Source organism: Aythya marila (assembly GCF_965140915.1).
Source record: "Aythya marila genome assembly, chromosome: 6".
Classification (NCBI taxonomy): Eukaryota; Metazoa; Chordata; class Aves; order Anseriformes; family Anatidae; genus Aythya; species Aythya marila.
In genome coordinates this window covers 3,753,889-3,767,437 of record NC_139047.1, presented here as the reverse complement: position 1 = coordinate 3,767,437, position 13,549 = coordinate 3,753,889, and the positions used below count along the sequence as shown (strand labels likewise).

Below are 13,549 nucleotides of genomic sequence, written 5' to 3'. Positions count from 1 at the left end.
AGGGTGAGCACCTTTCCTGAGTTTATGAATTACTACTTTAGCCTACGAAAATGAAGGCTAAGAGGCATGTGGTTTTATATCTGGGCAGGGAACAAAAGACAAAGCAAATAATGTTGGAGTTTGATGTTGACGACAGTGAACGTGAAGAAAATCAGGCCTGTTTAAGAGGGGGAAACAGCCTTTTTTGTAATGAAAGCATTTGGCAACCAAATAACAGAAGCACGGAAATGCAGGAAGTCAGTATTTGCACACTGAAGACTTACCTGAGGATCGTTGGTTGATAGATTGTACCAAATAATAGAAGCCCATGCATTGGGCAGTTGGCTGACGTTGGAAATCATCACCACAGGCAAAGAGCTTGTCTGGAGGGAAAAATGAACACTGTTGGTAAATATTGCTGAGGAGAATGATAACGCTCTGCTAGGTTTTGTTTTCATTCAGGCCCCTCTCATTCTCCTGCCAACCCAAATACTGTTCCTTAGCCTGGCTCTACCTGCATAGTGGAGTAGGACCAGCTGTTGGAAATGTCTGCCTAGCCTGTTTGAGGTGAGATGTAGGCTTCCAGAAGGTGGTCAGCACTCAGGTTAGCTGGACCTGGGCAGCAAGCTCAGCTCGTAGCTGCATGACAGCTATACAGAGGAATGACTGCGTGGCTTCGTGCAGCCAGAGAAGGGATTTCTGGCAGTGGTTAGCACCAGAATTGGTTCTGAAGGTCCATTTTAGGCACACAGGGATGTCCTCAGCCTACAACTTGAAGTCGGTATCATAGACTCCCTCTAACGTGTTAATTTATGACATTTAATGGAGGGATGTGCCTTCTAGTGAATATTGTGTGGATTTTGTCACTGGCTTAAATGGATCCTACAGTTTTTGCATAGCAATATGGATTATCTTTCATAGCACATCAAAATTGCCATGAGAGCCAGTATTTCAGCTTCTGAATAGAATGGCTAAAACGTTGCTGCAGATCTGTATAGGCCTCTGTCCAGAAGTGCTGGATATCTCGTATCTGCTTATGGTTATTGCTGAAGACAGCACCTAGGATGCCCAACACAGTTGTTCATATGAAGCAAATGGAAAGTGATTTTTGTTGTTGCCACAGAAAATCTGTCAAGAATACTCACTTCCAAATTTATAGTCAGTCCATACAGGCAGACCTGTGTTTCAAAGCTGATGGAGTGCAGCTCCTCCGTCACCATATGAGGGCCCTGAGAGAATAAGTAAATTATAAAACTGCAAATGCATGCTTGGTATTTAACACTGTCTTGGCAAACTGCTGAGATTGCATAACACTGCAAGAAAACTTATCAAATTTATAAGTAGAGACAGGAAAAGAAGGAAATCCTTTGTTAAACTGTGATATCAAACTAGTCCAGAACTGTTTTTTTTTTTTTAGACAAATCTTAAAAAAAAAAAAAAAAGAAACGCAACACCCCCCTAAAAAAAAATCCAACAACCCTAGACATTGTTAAAGCAATATCTTAAAATTTTTAACTTCTGCTTTTAAGTTGTTTAAAAATGTTGCTTTTAAGCACAGTATTGCACACACAAATCTAATTTTTTTTTTATCTGATAGAGATCGTCTCCCACTTTTCCTAAAGTCTCTGTACTGATTGACAGTTCCAGTTCAAACACAGATGATAAATGTCAAGAAACAAGCCACACAAGAAAAAGCAGTTATAGGAGCCATGTCTTTATGTGCAAGTAGGCCCCCATCCTAGAACACAGTTTTTTTGTTTAAGTACACTCAGATGGTACTAGCTGAACAAATGGAGGCCTAAATCATTAATCTAAAGTAAATCTGGTATACAAAAAGAAACAAACAGAAACCCCACTACATTTCTTGGGGAAAAAAAAAAAAAAAAAAGAAAGTCTGTTAAGCATAGTTGATTAGTTTGTCATACAAGCATTTTGTTTTGATTACAAATGAGGAAAGCTCTGTAAACATCCAGATCTCTGCCCCCTGGGAAAGAGATCTTTCAAAATGAGTTTCCATCCATACAAGGCAAAGTATAAAAATCTTTTTGCACTTTTTCCTGTGGTGTTCTCCCCCCTCCCCCAACCCCTTCAGATATGATTTTGTCAGAATTCTTAAAAAAAAGGAAACAAAATCTGCATGTTTCTGGATCTAAACACTTCCACTCCGTTTACTGCAATGCTTCACTTTGAGCCCACATAAAATAAAATTGTTCCTTGGGAAAGGACTTTGTGGCCTTATCTTTCCCATGAATCCCCTCCTTCAGGGCATGTACAGGATGCTGTAGTAAAAGATTCTGTATAAATGAGAGATTGAGACCACGAGATGCTCTGGCACCTGGATCTGCCTTGCAAAGGAAAAAATCCAGTTCAGAGCTGCCTGCTTTTAAATGAAATACTCATCCATCAAATGAACTCAAATATTTTAATACAGGTAGAAACAGTCCCACTGAAAAAAGTTGAAAAAGGTTGGTTAAACTCCCCATTCCTTTTCTGCCCTGTTATGATTTTGAAAAATCTTAAATTTTGGGGAGAAAACAACAACAACAACAAAAGCCTCTAGGTAAAAAGGTGTTCCTACATGAAAGGACAAACCTTAAATATAGAGTTTCCACTTTTTTTTTTTTTTTTTTTTTTTTTTTTTTTTTTTTCCTTCTCAGTATAAGTCATACTTCTCAACTATACTCGTGGCTTACTAACCATTCTGTAATGAACCAAGTTTCTTAATTATTATGGCTGCTGTTAAGTGAAAAACTTGTTTAAGTTAATGATTTCAGGCTGTGCTTTGACCAAGGAGAAGCTCTATTTGTGGAAAGCAGGTAGCAGTGAACTTTGTCATGGCTCAGATGTCCTAATTCACCACAGCCCTATATTTTATATGGTTATAAAGGCACAAAACGTGAAAGTGGGAGTAAAACGCCACCAGAAGTCGAACACTAACATTTTTACGCCTCCATCTCTGCGTTTGCTTGTCTGGATGCAAATGACTCTAAGCAGCACAGTGGCTGGGAGGCGAGCTTTGAGTTTCAGTCTTGCTAATCTTGTTGTAAGTTATTCCGTTCAGAAATGGCATGGAGCACGCTCAGGTATCTTCTGCCTTAGGTTTTCAGTTAGCTCTCCGTGCTGATCACGCCTTTACTTTGCACTTGGACAGCTTGCACTGAGTGCTTGTATAAAACATCTGTGTGGGCTGTGGGGCTGGAAGCTGGGGAGGGCTGGGCACTCCCGCAGGCAGCAGCACTCGGATTTTAGGCTCCTGTAGTGGGAAGCAGTCGCCAGCAGTGCCTGGCCCCTCCGTCAGGCTGTTCCTGAAGCCTCGTGTGTCGCCACGCGATGGCGACATACGACATAGGCTCAGTCCTGTTCTCTGCCCACGTACAAAGTCACTCTCCATCCTTTTTGTAAGCCCCCACCCCCCCAAGCACTGGGAGGCAGCAACGAGGCCTCCCCAGAAATGTTTAGATCCTACCTTCCACTGTACCTTTTTAATACATAAATTAGAGGCATGTAATTAAAATTTCTGAGTACTTCTGAAAAGTTTTCTTTGTGCTTACACAATCATACGATTATTGGGTTCTGTACTTATAAGGAGAGTATATATTTCAAAATCCAATTTACTTACATATGGTTGCTGTTTGATTTAAATAAAATCCAGTCTGAAATACTTCTGAGAGTAATCAAAAATACCATCTAAAATAAATCCACAAACCTCATTTCCTTTGCTTCCAGCGCTTGATTTCATTTCTTTTGGTTGCTGTATAAAGCAAAACAGAATTCATGGGGCAGAGAAACTACAGGAGAGTACATAAAGAATGCTATTTGTAACCACGATGCTCTTAGCATAATAAGGATTTATTTAGAACGTACAAGTACGCTCTAATGAAGGTTCTGACGCAATGCCTTCACTGAATGGGCTTCTCATAGATATTTTAAAAGAATTTTGAAGCAATTAGCTTTATTATAATAGAGTAAATGTAACAAAGTGTTAATTAGGTTGCTTGCGGAGTGTATAATACAAAAAAAAAAAAAAAGAAAAAAAAAAGAAAAAAAAGAAGTAAAGACCATCAGTTTCCAGCTCGTTTTGCAAAACTACAATGAAGCACTGCACGCGTGGTGAAGCCACAAAAATACCACAGGTGAAAGAGCCTAGTTTAAGAGCATGACTCACTGGGGTACTAGAGAAGTTATAGAAGCAGTTCTATAGTCTCTTAAAAGACAGTTGTCTCAGGCATTAATTTCAATCAAATCTAAAGCATTCCATTCTATCATTTTTTTTATTTTTATTTTTAATCAATTTCGGAGGAGCTGTGTAATTCAGCAAGATTAGTCTTTTCCTTTTCTGGCATTAAATAGGGTTTGCTTTTTATTTTCTGTGAAAATGTGTGATTTCATTTTAGAGCAGTATGGAATGGGATAAATTGGTTCTAGGAGTAAACTCTCTGTATAAGGAAGAAGAAAACGAGTGACAATACTACAGTTCTCCTTGCATAGTTTTTAAATAACATCTTATTTCTGTACCAGAGGTGCATGATGAGAGAAGAGCAGTCAAACTTACCAAATGTCGAAATTCTACGGACAGACTTCCATTTGCCGATTCATCCATGTTCATCGCTTTCACATGCGTTCCACACAGAACGAATCTACGATTACTATGGAGGACATTACACTTATGTACTCCGATAGCATTGTAATGTTGGATCATTTAAGAGATCTTGTATTTTATTTTCTTACCTGACAGTTGAAACATTCCTAAAACAGAAGAGGGGTGGGGAGGAAACAGGTGGTGAATCAGTAAATGTGTAAGCCATGATTGCACCGAGAAAACATATCTTGAAGCAGGAGGTTTTGCCTCGTTTCCTAAAGTTAATATATATTTCCAATACAACTGCACGTTTTTGAAAACAAGAACTGAAATTTCTTCTGTCCAGTTAGACTTTTCCATCTGTCCAGATGCAAGCAGTGTATTATATCTAGCTTTTTTTTTTTTTTTTTTTTTTTTTTTTTTTTTCTGCCATAAGTGGATACTGGAAGCTGCTGCACTCTCTAATTGCCTCCACGAGTGTGTTCAGGGACAATAGAAGCCTGTACAGATAGGTCACAGCGTACTGGGGACGTGTGTACACAGCAAATGGGACAGTACACTGCTTTTGAGAGAAACAGTTGTCTTCTCTCCTGCTGCTTCCCCACCGGGTGTTTCCCCTCCTTTTGGGACAGTGCCTTTGCCATGTATCAGCATGAGCAGAGGGCTTTTTAGGGGGCTAAAAGAAGCACAACAGCCAGAAGCAGCACCTGTGGCTGGGAGGGGATGGTGAGCAGTGAGGGCTTGGATCAGCTTTGCCGATTTTGAAATCATACCCTGATTCTTCTGCCTCATGTTTTATCTGCTAGACCTATCTGTAACCAAGCTTGCTCTGCAGTCAGGACTATTGCATTGTACTGCAAATAATAAATCCTGCTGAGAAGACAAATCAACTCAAATAGAAATACTAGAGGCAGAGATAACACTGTTTTCACAAGGATAGCATAGACAGGCTCGGAGATGCCTTTTACTCAGGAAATTATGGCCAACAGAAGGAGCAGAGGTTTCTGTTCATGTGGGATTGCTGTAAGAAATAATGGGAGCATGAAGGCATACCAAACCCGTCAGGAAGGAGGAGTTCACTTAACAGCCTTAATTTCAGGCAGAGGTAAAACTCTCTAAGCTGCCATATGTACTAATTACAGCACCAGCTTTCCAAGCTCAAACTTTGTGTACTACTTGGAGCAGCTGCATAGACAATGGTGGAGATATTAGCACACGCAGAGATGCTAAACTGTAAATGCAAGATAGTTTGATTGAAAGTTTTCATGTGATGCCACTATTTATAACTGATGAATTTTATTTAAGACATGAAGCAGATGTTAAATGAACTCGCTGTCTCCAATTTCAATATAGCAATTAAAAATAGCAGCTTTCTTTTAAAAACACAAAGAAATCTTCCACATAAAAAAGCACCACCCTGATGTTTTAGCTGTCCTTTTTTTTTTTTTTTTTTTTTTCTTTTTTCCCTTTTTAAAACAGACTTTAAAGCAGATAGAGTAGCAACTGAAAAATCTGTGCTTCTGTAGAAAGCAAGTTGTCTAACATCCTCACTTTAAAGTTTCTTACTTGTCGATAGTTGCTTTCACTCTGATCTGGTAGTTCAGCTCCGGCAATTTAATTAGCAACCTTCAAAACAGAAAATGTAGAGGTGAATATTCTAAGCCAAAAACTTTAACAAATAAATTAATCACCAGGAAATACTAGAGACCAATAGCTCCACACCACCGTATCTGAAAGGATTATAATTGGAAAACAGGTTAAGCACCTAGGGTTATATCACAATTTGAAGGCTCCTATATGTGAAAGAAGGGATGAGTTTTTTTCCAGTGGCAAATGTTTTAGTCTCCCTGAAAGTATGTGGAAAAGCTAGTATGTGTTTGAGGGAATGGGTAGAGAGACATCAAAGCTTAGAAATGGATTTGTGTAACCTGCAACTTCCCTGTACTTTCCTCCATGTACTCCTTCCACTCCTGCCCACCCTGCCCCTTCCCTGCCTTCTTTTTGCTGCTAGGCAGAAATGAGATGTGAGATCCTCTCCGATCTTACCTCTTTTCACATAGTCAGGCAAGGAGTGAGCGGGAGAGAAATAACCTGTCATTGGTACACCAACTACATGCCTCCCAAACTGCACAAGTTTCTCCCTCTTATGTGCTAGGTTGGCTCTGAGTATCCTGATCTTGGCTTACAGGACGTGGATCACCACTTGCTTAGTTTGCACAGTCATTAAGACAGCAATCCAATACATACAGACTCCGGAAGGTGCTGGCTTTTGGCCACAGCCTGCCTGTCCTCCTTCCACTGGTTTGCTCTTCGTTGTCATTATTACAAGTGGCAGGTTCTGTGGCCTTTAGGCCCCTGCTCAGGAAAACCCTCCTTGGAGTCAAAAGAGTCTCAGCCTGACTGGCACAGATGTAGTTCTGCTTTGCTTTTTAGATCCCGAAATGGACTCCTAGGATAAAATGCAGTGTACAAAGGGAGGAATTTATATCAGGTTTCCTTTCCTTACCTTAATTTAACAGTGAACTGTATTAGCGTTTTAAGAACCATTGGCCTCTGGGGGTGTGTTGGCATGCAGGGCTGCCTTTCCACCACAAATGAACTAGGGTGAAAAGAAATGAAACAAATAAATTGTTAGGAATATGCATAAATAAATGGTAATAATGGGGGAGAGAGGGGAAGGGATAGTGTTGTTATCTCTTAGGCTTATTTCTCTGCAGAAGCTGAAGCGGGTGGCATGTATTCCCACCCTAAGTTCTCCAAATGATCTAGTGGTATAACTTAGAGTTGAATTGTTCCCACAGGAAACACACACTTGGAATACATTAGAAACCAAACCAAAATCAAATTCTGTAGGCCTGAAGTATCGGTTGGAAGATGTGGACTTCTATCAGAACCATAAAACAAACTAAAAGTACATTGAACCAGCTTCAATGAAATTAATTTTTTTTTTTTTTTTTTTTTTTAACAGTTAAGCATGCTTTGCTTTCAGAGGCAGCTAACAGAATAGCTGCTTGTGGTTTATCTCCTTTTGTAGCCAATACAAAAGAGAAAAGGAATGATGATTTTATATACGAATATAAATATATCTGATGATTTTATATATGAATAGATGGGTAAATTTAGGAGGGAAAAAAAACATAGATTTATAGAATGCCTTGGTGGGGAAGAAAAAAGATGAGGCACAAATTGGTACCTGTCACTTTACTACAAAAACTTCTCAGCGGTATGTACATGACTGAAATAAGTGGGTTTTGTGTGTTCTCTTAGAGTCAGAATTTGACCACAAAACCTTAAGTGCAATAAACAAGAAGCTGCCTGATACCTTCAGCTCCTACGAGTTTTGATGACAGCTGTACATGCTCTTTACGTTGGAAACTCAGTCTTTGAGATCCTTGCAGACTCAGCCGTTTGTCCCTTTTCTTTTTACCAGTATGGTTTCAGTGTTGCCCATAACCTTGTGTCAGTGCAAGCAAAGCAACGGGAATTCACAATAGCTTACGCACTTGCGGAACAGGTTGTAGAGCAGGAAATTGACTTTTTCCAGCAGCTGAGGTCTTTGCACTGGGATAGGATCCCCGTCGTAAGTCAGTCTGGTCAATAGTTCATCCAGTTTCTCTAGTTGCCTTCGAACTTGAAACAGACTCTCTGCCAACAGTGTAAAACTACAGCGAGGCAACAGATCAATTTGCAGTCTGCTACATAAACCAGTTATTGGAACATAATTCTTACTTCGGGAAATCAGAATTGGTGCAGATTAGTGCTTTCTAGCCTTATACAAACTGAAGTCTGTTCATCTTTTGTTTACAGCAGTGTATAAATACATCAGACAAAATCTCCTACTTTATTTTCAAAGGTAAATATCTCCCAAGAGGCCTCATCAACAACAGCGCAACACTGGCTGTGATAATTTAGAAGAAATATATACACTGTCCTGATGTTTTATATGCAGGGCACTTCTGTCAGGTTTATTCTTGCCTACAGCTCAGTTGCTTTTCAAAACGTACTCTTTAAAAGGTAACAATTATATAAAGTGAACAAGTTACCAAGACTAAAGAGCTGCATTTCTCAGAAATGCAAAAACTATGCCAAGGAAAATCAAATCCAAACATACTTCTAGTTTAATAGGGTATGTATGTATTAAAATAATGTTTTTAGAAGTTTTTAATGTGCTCATTGGAGGGAAAAAATGATACTTCATTGGGGGAAAAAAGTGGAAAAAAAAAAACCACTTTTTTCTTCAAATATAAAAAGAAAAAAAAAAAAGTATTGGTAATTCTTCTCCCCCCCCCCCCCCCCCCCCCCCATTTTTTTCCTTGTTCTTTACTTCACAGTTTCCAGATGAGAAGTTAAATAGGAGAGAAACAGTCAGGACATTGATTTCCTTGGCTGCATTGTCTTTTAAATCCAGCACAGTTTTTATTTGGAGCCTCCTTTAGAGCCTTGTTTATCACCACCATGGGGCGTACTTCTGCCATTCAATTCCTGTGCAGTTTTACGTTTGGAGGAGTGATGCACCCAGTGAGTCAAAGCATAAAGTGTGTCTACCCAGCTCCTGCCGAGATAAAACTCCCACTGTCCCCAGTGACAAACTCATTCAGCTCAGTTCTTACTCAAGCAAAACTCCCTGGGGAATATGCATCATGCATCTGCAACAGCCGTCAAAGCAAAAAATGACCAACTGCAGTGGCTCAGGCTCAGCAGTTGGCTCTAACGTCATTTATTCTAGCAGCAAACCTTGTCCACCAAAGGAAACCGTGTTTTTAGTTACTGACTTGCACAGCTGCTTGTGGATGTGCTGATGTCGCAAGGTAGCACGGCAGCCGATCTGCAGGAATGATCAGTGTGTGCGCGTGGGGCTTGCTGTCGAGCAGCAGACTTCCTGTGGTTTTCAGTGGAAACACAAGCTCAGCGCGGGCTTACCAGTTCTGGAGCTGATCGAGCCCCCCGTGGAGAGGACCCCCGATGCAGGCAATCTGCTGCCGTCTCTTCCAGTCTAGCAGCTCCTCGGTCAGCATGTTGCTCATGAGCATGTCGATTTCGTGAATCACGCGGCCGATTTTGCTGAGTACTTCCTGCGGCGTAGGAAAGGTGTCACAGAATTCAGCAGCTGTCATACAGTGCTGGTTGCATTTTTGGAATTGTTTTGGGATCGGCTATATTTAGTCCTACCACCTTAGGCTCTTTGGCCCAGAGGTGTCTGGATTCGTCACCCACTGCACTTGAAACTCATCCTGAATATCAATGAACTCCTCAGTAAATCTTCCCTTTTTGGGGGTGGGAGGGAAGGTTGCTGCATTCATTGTGAGCATAACACCTCCAAGCAGTTGACGTTTACAAGCACTGTCAAGATCAAAAAGTCGTTCTCCTGTTTTGCATCATACCCAATTCACAGGCTTTCTTTTTGCTTGTAAAAAACTGTAAACAGCAGGTGGACTCCAACTGCCTGACCATGTGGTTTTCTGTCCTAGCAAAGCGGTCAAGAAGCAGTCTTATTCACAAGTCTCTGTTGCTGAACAGAGCTAGGTACCATTTGTGGATTTTTTTCTTTTGTTTTATTTTTGTGATTATTAGACTACATTTACTTCAAATAACGTTTATTTACTCTAAAAGCTGTAGACTGTCAACTAGGTTAACCAGTCAACACGGCACGTAAGAGGTCCTGTGACGTCCTCCCCTTTCCTCTAAGGTGTGCAGAAGCACAGCCCTGATGAGGCCGTTGCTTAATTGCCAATTTCTTACCTGCTAGTCAAAATCACCTTCAGAAAGCCTTTGGTGCATTTACAACTCATATGCTCTTTGCCTGCGCTTTTGAGAGGAGAATTCCAAAAGGTGCACGTACGCATTTGAGTATTCAGCGTGCAAATAAGGGGAGAAAGCTGAAGAACCACAGCACGGATGACAAAAGATGTCACTAACCTTTCTCTTGTAGTCTAACGTATTGAGCATAGCCTGCAACGCCAACATTTCCTGTTTAATGAGGGCACTGTTTTTGTCGCTCTGCTCTGCAGGGGAATGAAAAAAATCACCCGGTAAATTCAGTACAAGTGCGTGTGTGGGCGTGGGGGTGTGCACGCTTGTTTATAGGAGGTGCTGGGGGGAAACCATGACCTGAGTGCAGTATGAACTAGTGAAAAATAAACTGCAGACATCAATAGATTATGTAATAGTGTATTTCATTTGAAGAGACTAATGAATACGACTTTAAGGTAAGGTTTTATGGCTCCCTTTTTGAGATATGTGTGCACATTTGGAAGAGGAAGAAGGTGGAAAAGATGGATCATAAATATAAATCTGTAAATTTCTTATGTGTATTATTTTATGCATCTGGTTTTCAGTGATTGGTTTGTGCACTATTGGTGTCAGCAGTTAGGCTAAAGCTCTTTGAACTTAAGGTGAATTACGTCTGGTTGAGAGAATGGAGGTTAGGCATTTGAAACAGATAAAAGTGTTCATCACCATGGGGATTTCAGCAGCCAGGAGTACCGATCACTAGGTACTTCCCCCTCTCTGTAACATATCCTTCTGTGGATCATGCATTAGTTTCAAGCTTCCCCAAGTTTGCCTAATGCTCTTTTGCATATGGCTCTTCCCCCTGCCCTTGCTTTCCCCCACCTTTTGCTCTTGCATTTTCATGCTACCTTCAGAATAGAAATTGGTGCCAACTGTGTCTCTGCTGGGCTCCAAACTGATGTCTCCTCGTTACGTCAGAGTATGTGTTTCAAAAGAGAGAGCCCAGTACCTGACTGTCAGCTCAGCCACAGCAAATGCTCCCATGTGCATTTTAAGGCACTTCAAGCTGGCTGTGGTGGTGTATAGCATTTGGTGACACAGTGAAATTGTACGCCCTGAACGTCACTTACATAAGCGTGTTTTATTTTGCAAGTGGGGCAGGTTTCAATCATCTGCTTGGTCAATAACTGTGATTGACCTGGTGACCAAAACCTCATTAAAACATGGCAACTCGATCTCTTTTAATTGTTTGGCCATATCCAGCCTTAAATAGATAAGAGCAATATGTTTAAGAACCTGGGCATTTCAAGGCTCAAATATCTCTACATGTTCAAAGGGAGGTGACGCGAAGAAATCTGAGCAGACACGAGTGGACCTCAGTTTCTTTTCTGATAAAGATCATGCAACTACTGTTGCAGCGTGCAGATTTCAACCATCATAGGCTGGGTGAAACATGCATTCAGAGTGCTTACCAGTAGGTTATCACCACTGTGGTCAAGAAAGAACAGAAAACGAAATTAGAGGTTAAAAAATTACTTTCGCCCAACTCTACTCTGGGAAATAAGAGTCTCTTCTACATCCTGCCAAGGAAGGGCCAAGTCAATCATGAAGAAACTGAAAATTAGGTTCTTTGAATTAAGAAAATTACTTATTTTCATCCATTATGCAGCTTATTGATAGAAAATAACTATACTTGATCAATAAGATCCTGTTTGCCCTCTTAACCCCACAGAGTCATTATGTCCTAGACTGTGGTTTTATATAACTAAAAACCCATTCTTATGCTTACATGTAGCATCTGGGTAATGCACAGAAATAAATCCCGAGAGCGGTTGCTAGTCATATAATCAGCCTTTTCCTAGAGAATCTAAAAATTATTACAAAAGCTCTTACCTAAACTTTGTATTGTTTTATACCTGAAGTCAAATTCCTCTTGCAAGTCTTCCAAGTATTTGACATCTTGGTCAGTCATCTTTCCCAGGAGAGAGAAAAGTAAGAAATTACTTGGGTGTTCACAGTGACATAAAAAGGAATTTGTTCTGTCGTGGACAAATGCATAATGTAGTATTTTCCTTTCCTACCATTTGAAAATCTAAACTGTTATGCCAATAATGTAACCTTCTTCTTAGAACTTTAGAGCAGGGCAAATTGGTAATTTTGAAAAGTCAAGAAAGTTGGAACTAAGGAGAGCAACAGAGTTCAGAGACTATTTTTACAGAAATACTCAGGAATTTTACTGCTTTGCTTTTTGCAAGGGAGTATTCATACCTACAACAAAAAGCTTAGAAGGTGTGTAGTGGTCACCATTCAGCATACAAAAATACTTCAAAAAAGACAGATGAAAAGAAGGAAAATGTAACTGTAGGAAATCATCTGGTTTGCTTCAAAATTCTGTTTATGTGCTGTTTATGGGAAGCCTTGATCCTGCCATCAACTCATAAACAACGCTTTTCAGTTCCCTGAGATATGCAAGTGAAGTGTCTGGGAAAATAGAAAAAACTCATTTGCTAAATTAGGACACAGTTAGCAATTCTGTTTTCTTCTTTATTTCAGAGACTGAACTTTTAAATTATATGCGTAAGGTATGAAATTACATACACAAGGAGCTGGCTGATTTCTGTGTTCAACTTAATTAGCTATTAAAAAAACACCCTTGTACCTAGAAATCACTCTCCTTTTTTCACGGGCTTTCAGGGATGGCTGCACTTCTCCACATAGGTGCTTGCTAGGCACAGACTAGAAGAACAGTGTGGTTGGCTGCTGGGTTGCAGCTTTGGATGCTTTTCCTCTGCAATTCTTACAACATTGATAGAGGTCTAGTACCACATTGCTCTAAAGCTAGCTTTATCCTTTTAAGAGTTGCATCTCTCTATCCTTCTTCTCTGTGTAGGGAGACAATTATGAAGAATGCTACTAGGCCTTCTTTCTAGTGTACCTGAAGTGTTGCTCTTGAATGGCATATGGACAAACATTTTAAATGTAATTCTTACATTGAGTCTGCTGCAGGGCTGGGACAGCAAAAAGGCTGTAGGTAAGTGGAATCCTTATCCTGCCTTGAAACGAACGGGCAGTTATTCTGTGAGCCTTTGCAGTGTCTTTGGGATATAGCTACTGGGTTGGCTCTGCCCTGCAGTGATATGACAAACTTCTGGAGGATTGTTACCATCAGTTCCCAATGTTCATGTCCCTTCATGTCTCAAAAACATGTATAATTATGTCACGTAACCTTTAGCTTTACAAAAATCCTGGTATGTGACTCAG

General features: G+C 40.3%; 1 protein-coding gene across 1 annotated transcript in view; it reads right to left on the bottom strand.

Annotated features, from left to right (window-relative positions):
* Positions 1 to 13,549, bottom strand: part of STAT4 (signal transducer and activator of transcription 4) — a 40,838-nt gene that overhangs the window by 9,203 nt on the left and 18,086 nt on the right. The window contains exons 6-16 of the mRNA XM_082763406.1: positions 12,182 to 12,260; positions 10,475 to 10,560; positions 9,479 to 9,630; positions 8,062 to 8,220; positions 7,065 to 7,157; positions 6,125 to 6,184; positions 4,708 to 4,725; positions 4,532 to 4,625; positions 3,686 to 3,730; positions 1,125 to 1,208; positions 264 to 362 (exon numbers count right to left, since the gene is read on the bottom strand). Coding sequence (XP_082619532.1) covers positions 264 to 362; positions 1,125 to 1,208; positions 3,686 to 3,730; positions 4,532 to 4,625; positions 4,708 to 4,725; positions 6,125 to 6,184; positions 7,065 to 7,157; positions 8,062 to 8,220; positions 9,479 to 9,630; positions 10,475 to 10,560; positions 12,182 to 12,260 — 969 coding nt within the window. The remainder of the gene's footprint in view (positions 1 to 263; positions 363 to 1,124; positions 1,209 to 3,685; positions 3,731 to 4,531; positions 4,626 to 4,707; positions 4,726 to 6,124; positions 6,185 to 7,064; positions 7,158 to 8,061; positions 8,221 to 9,478; positions 9,631 to 10,474; positions 10,561 to 12,181; positions 12,261 to 13,549) is intronic.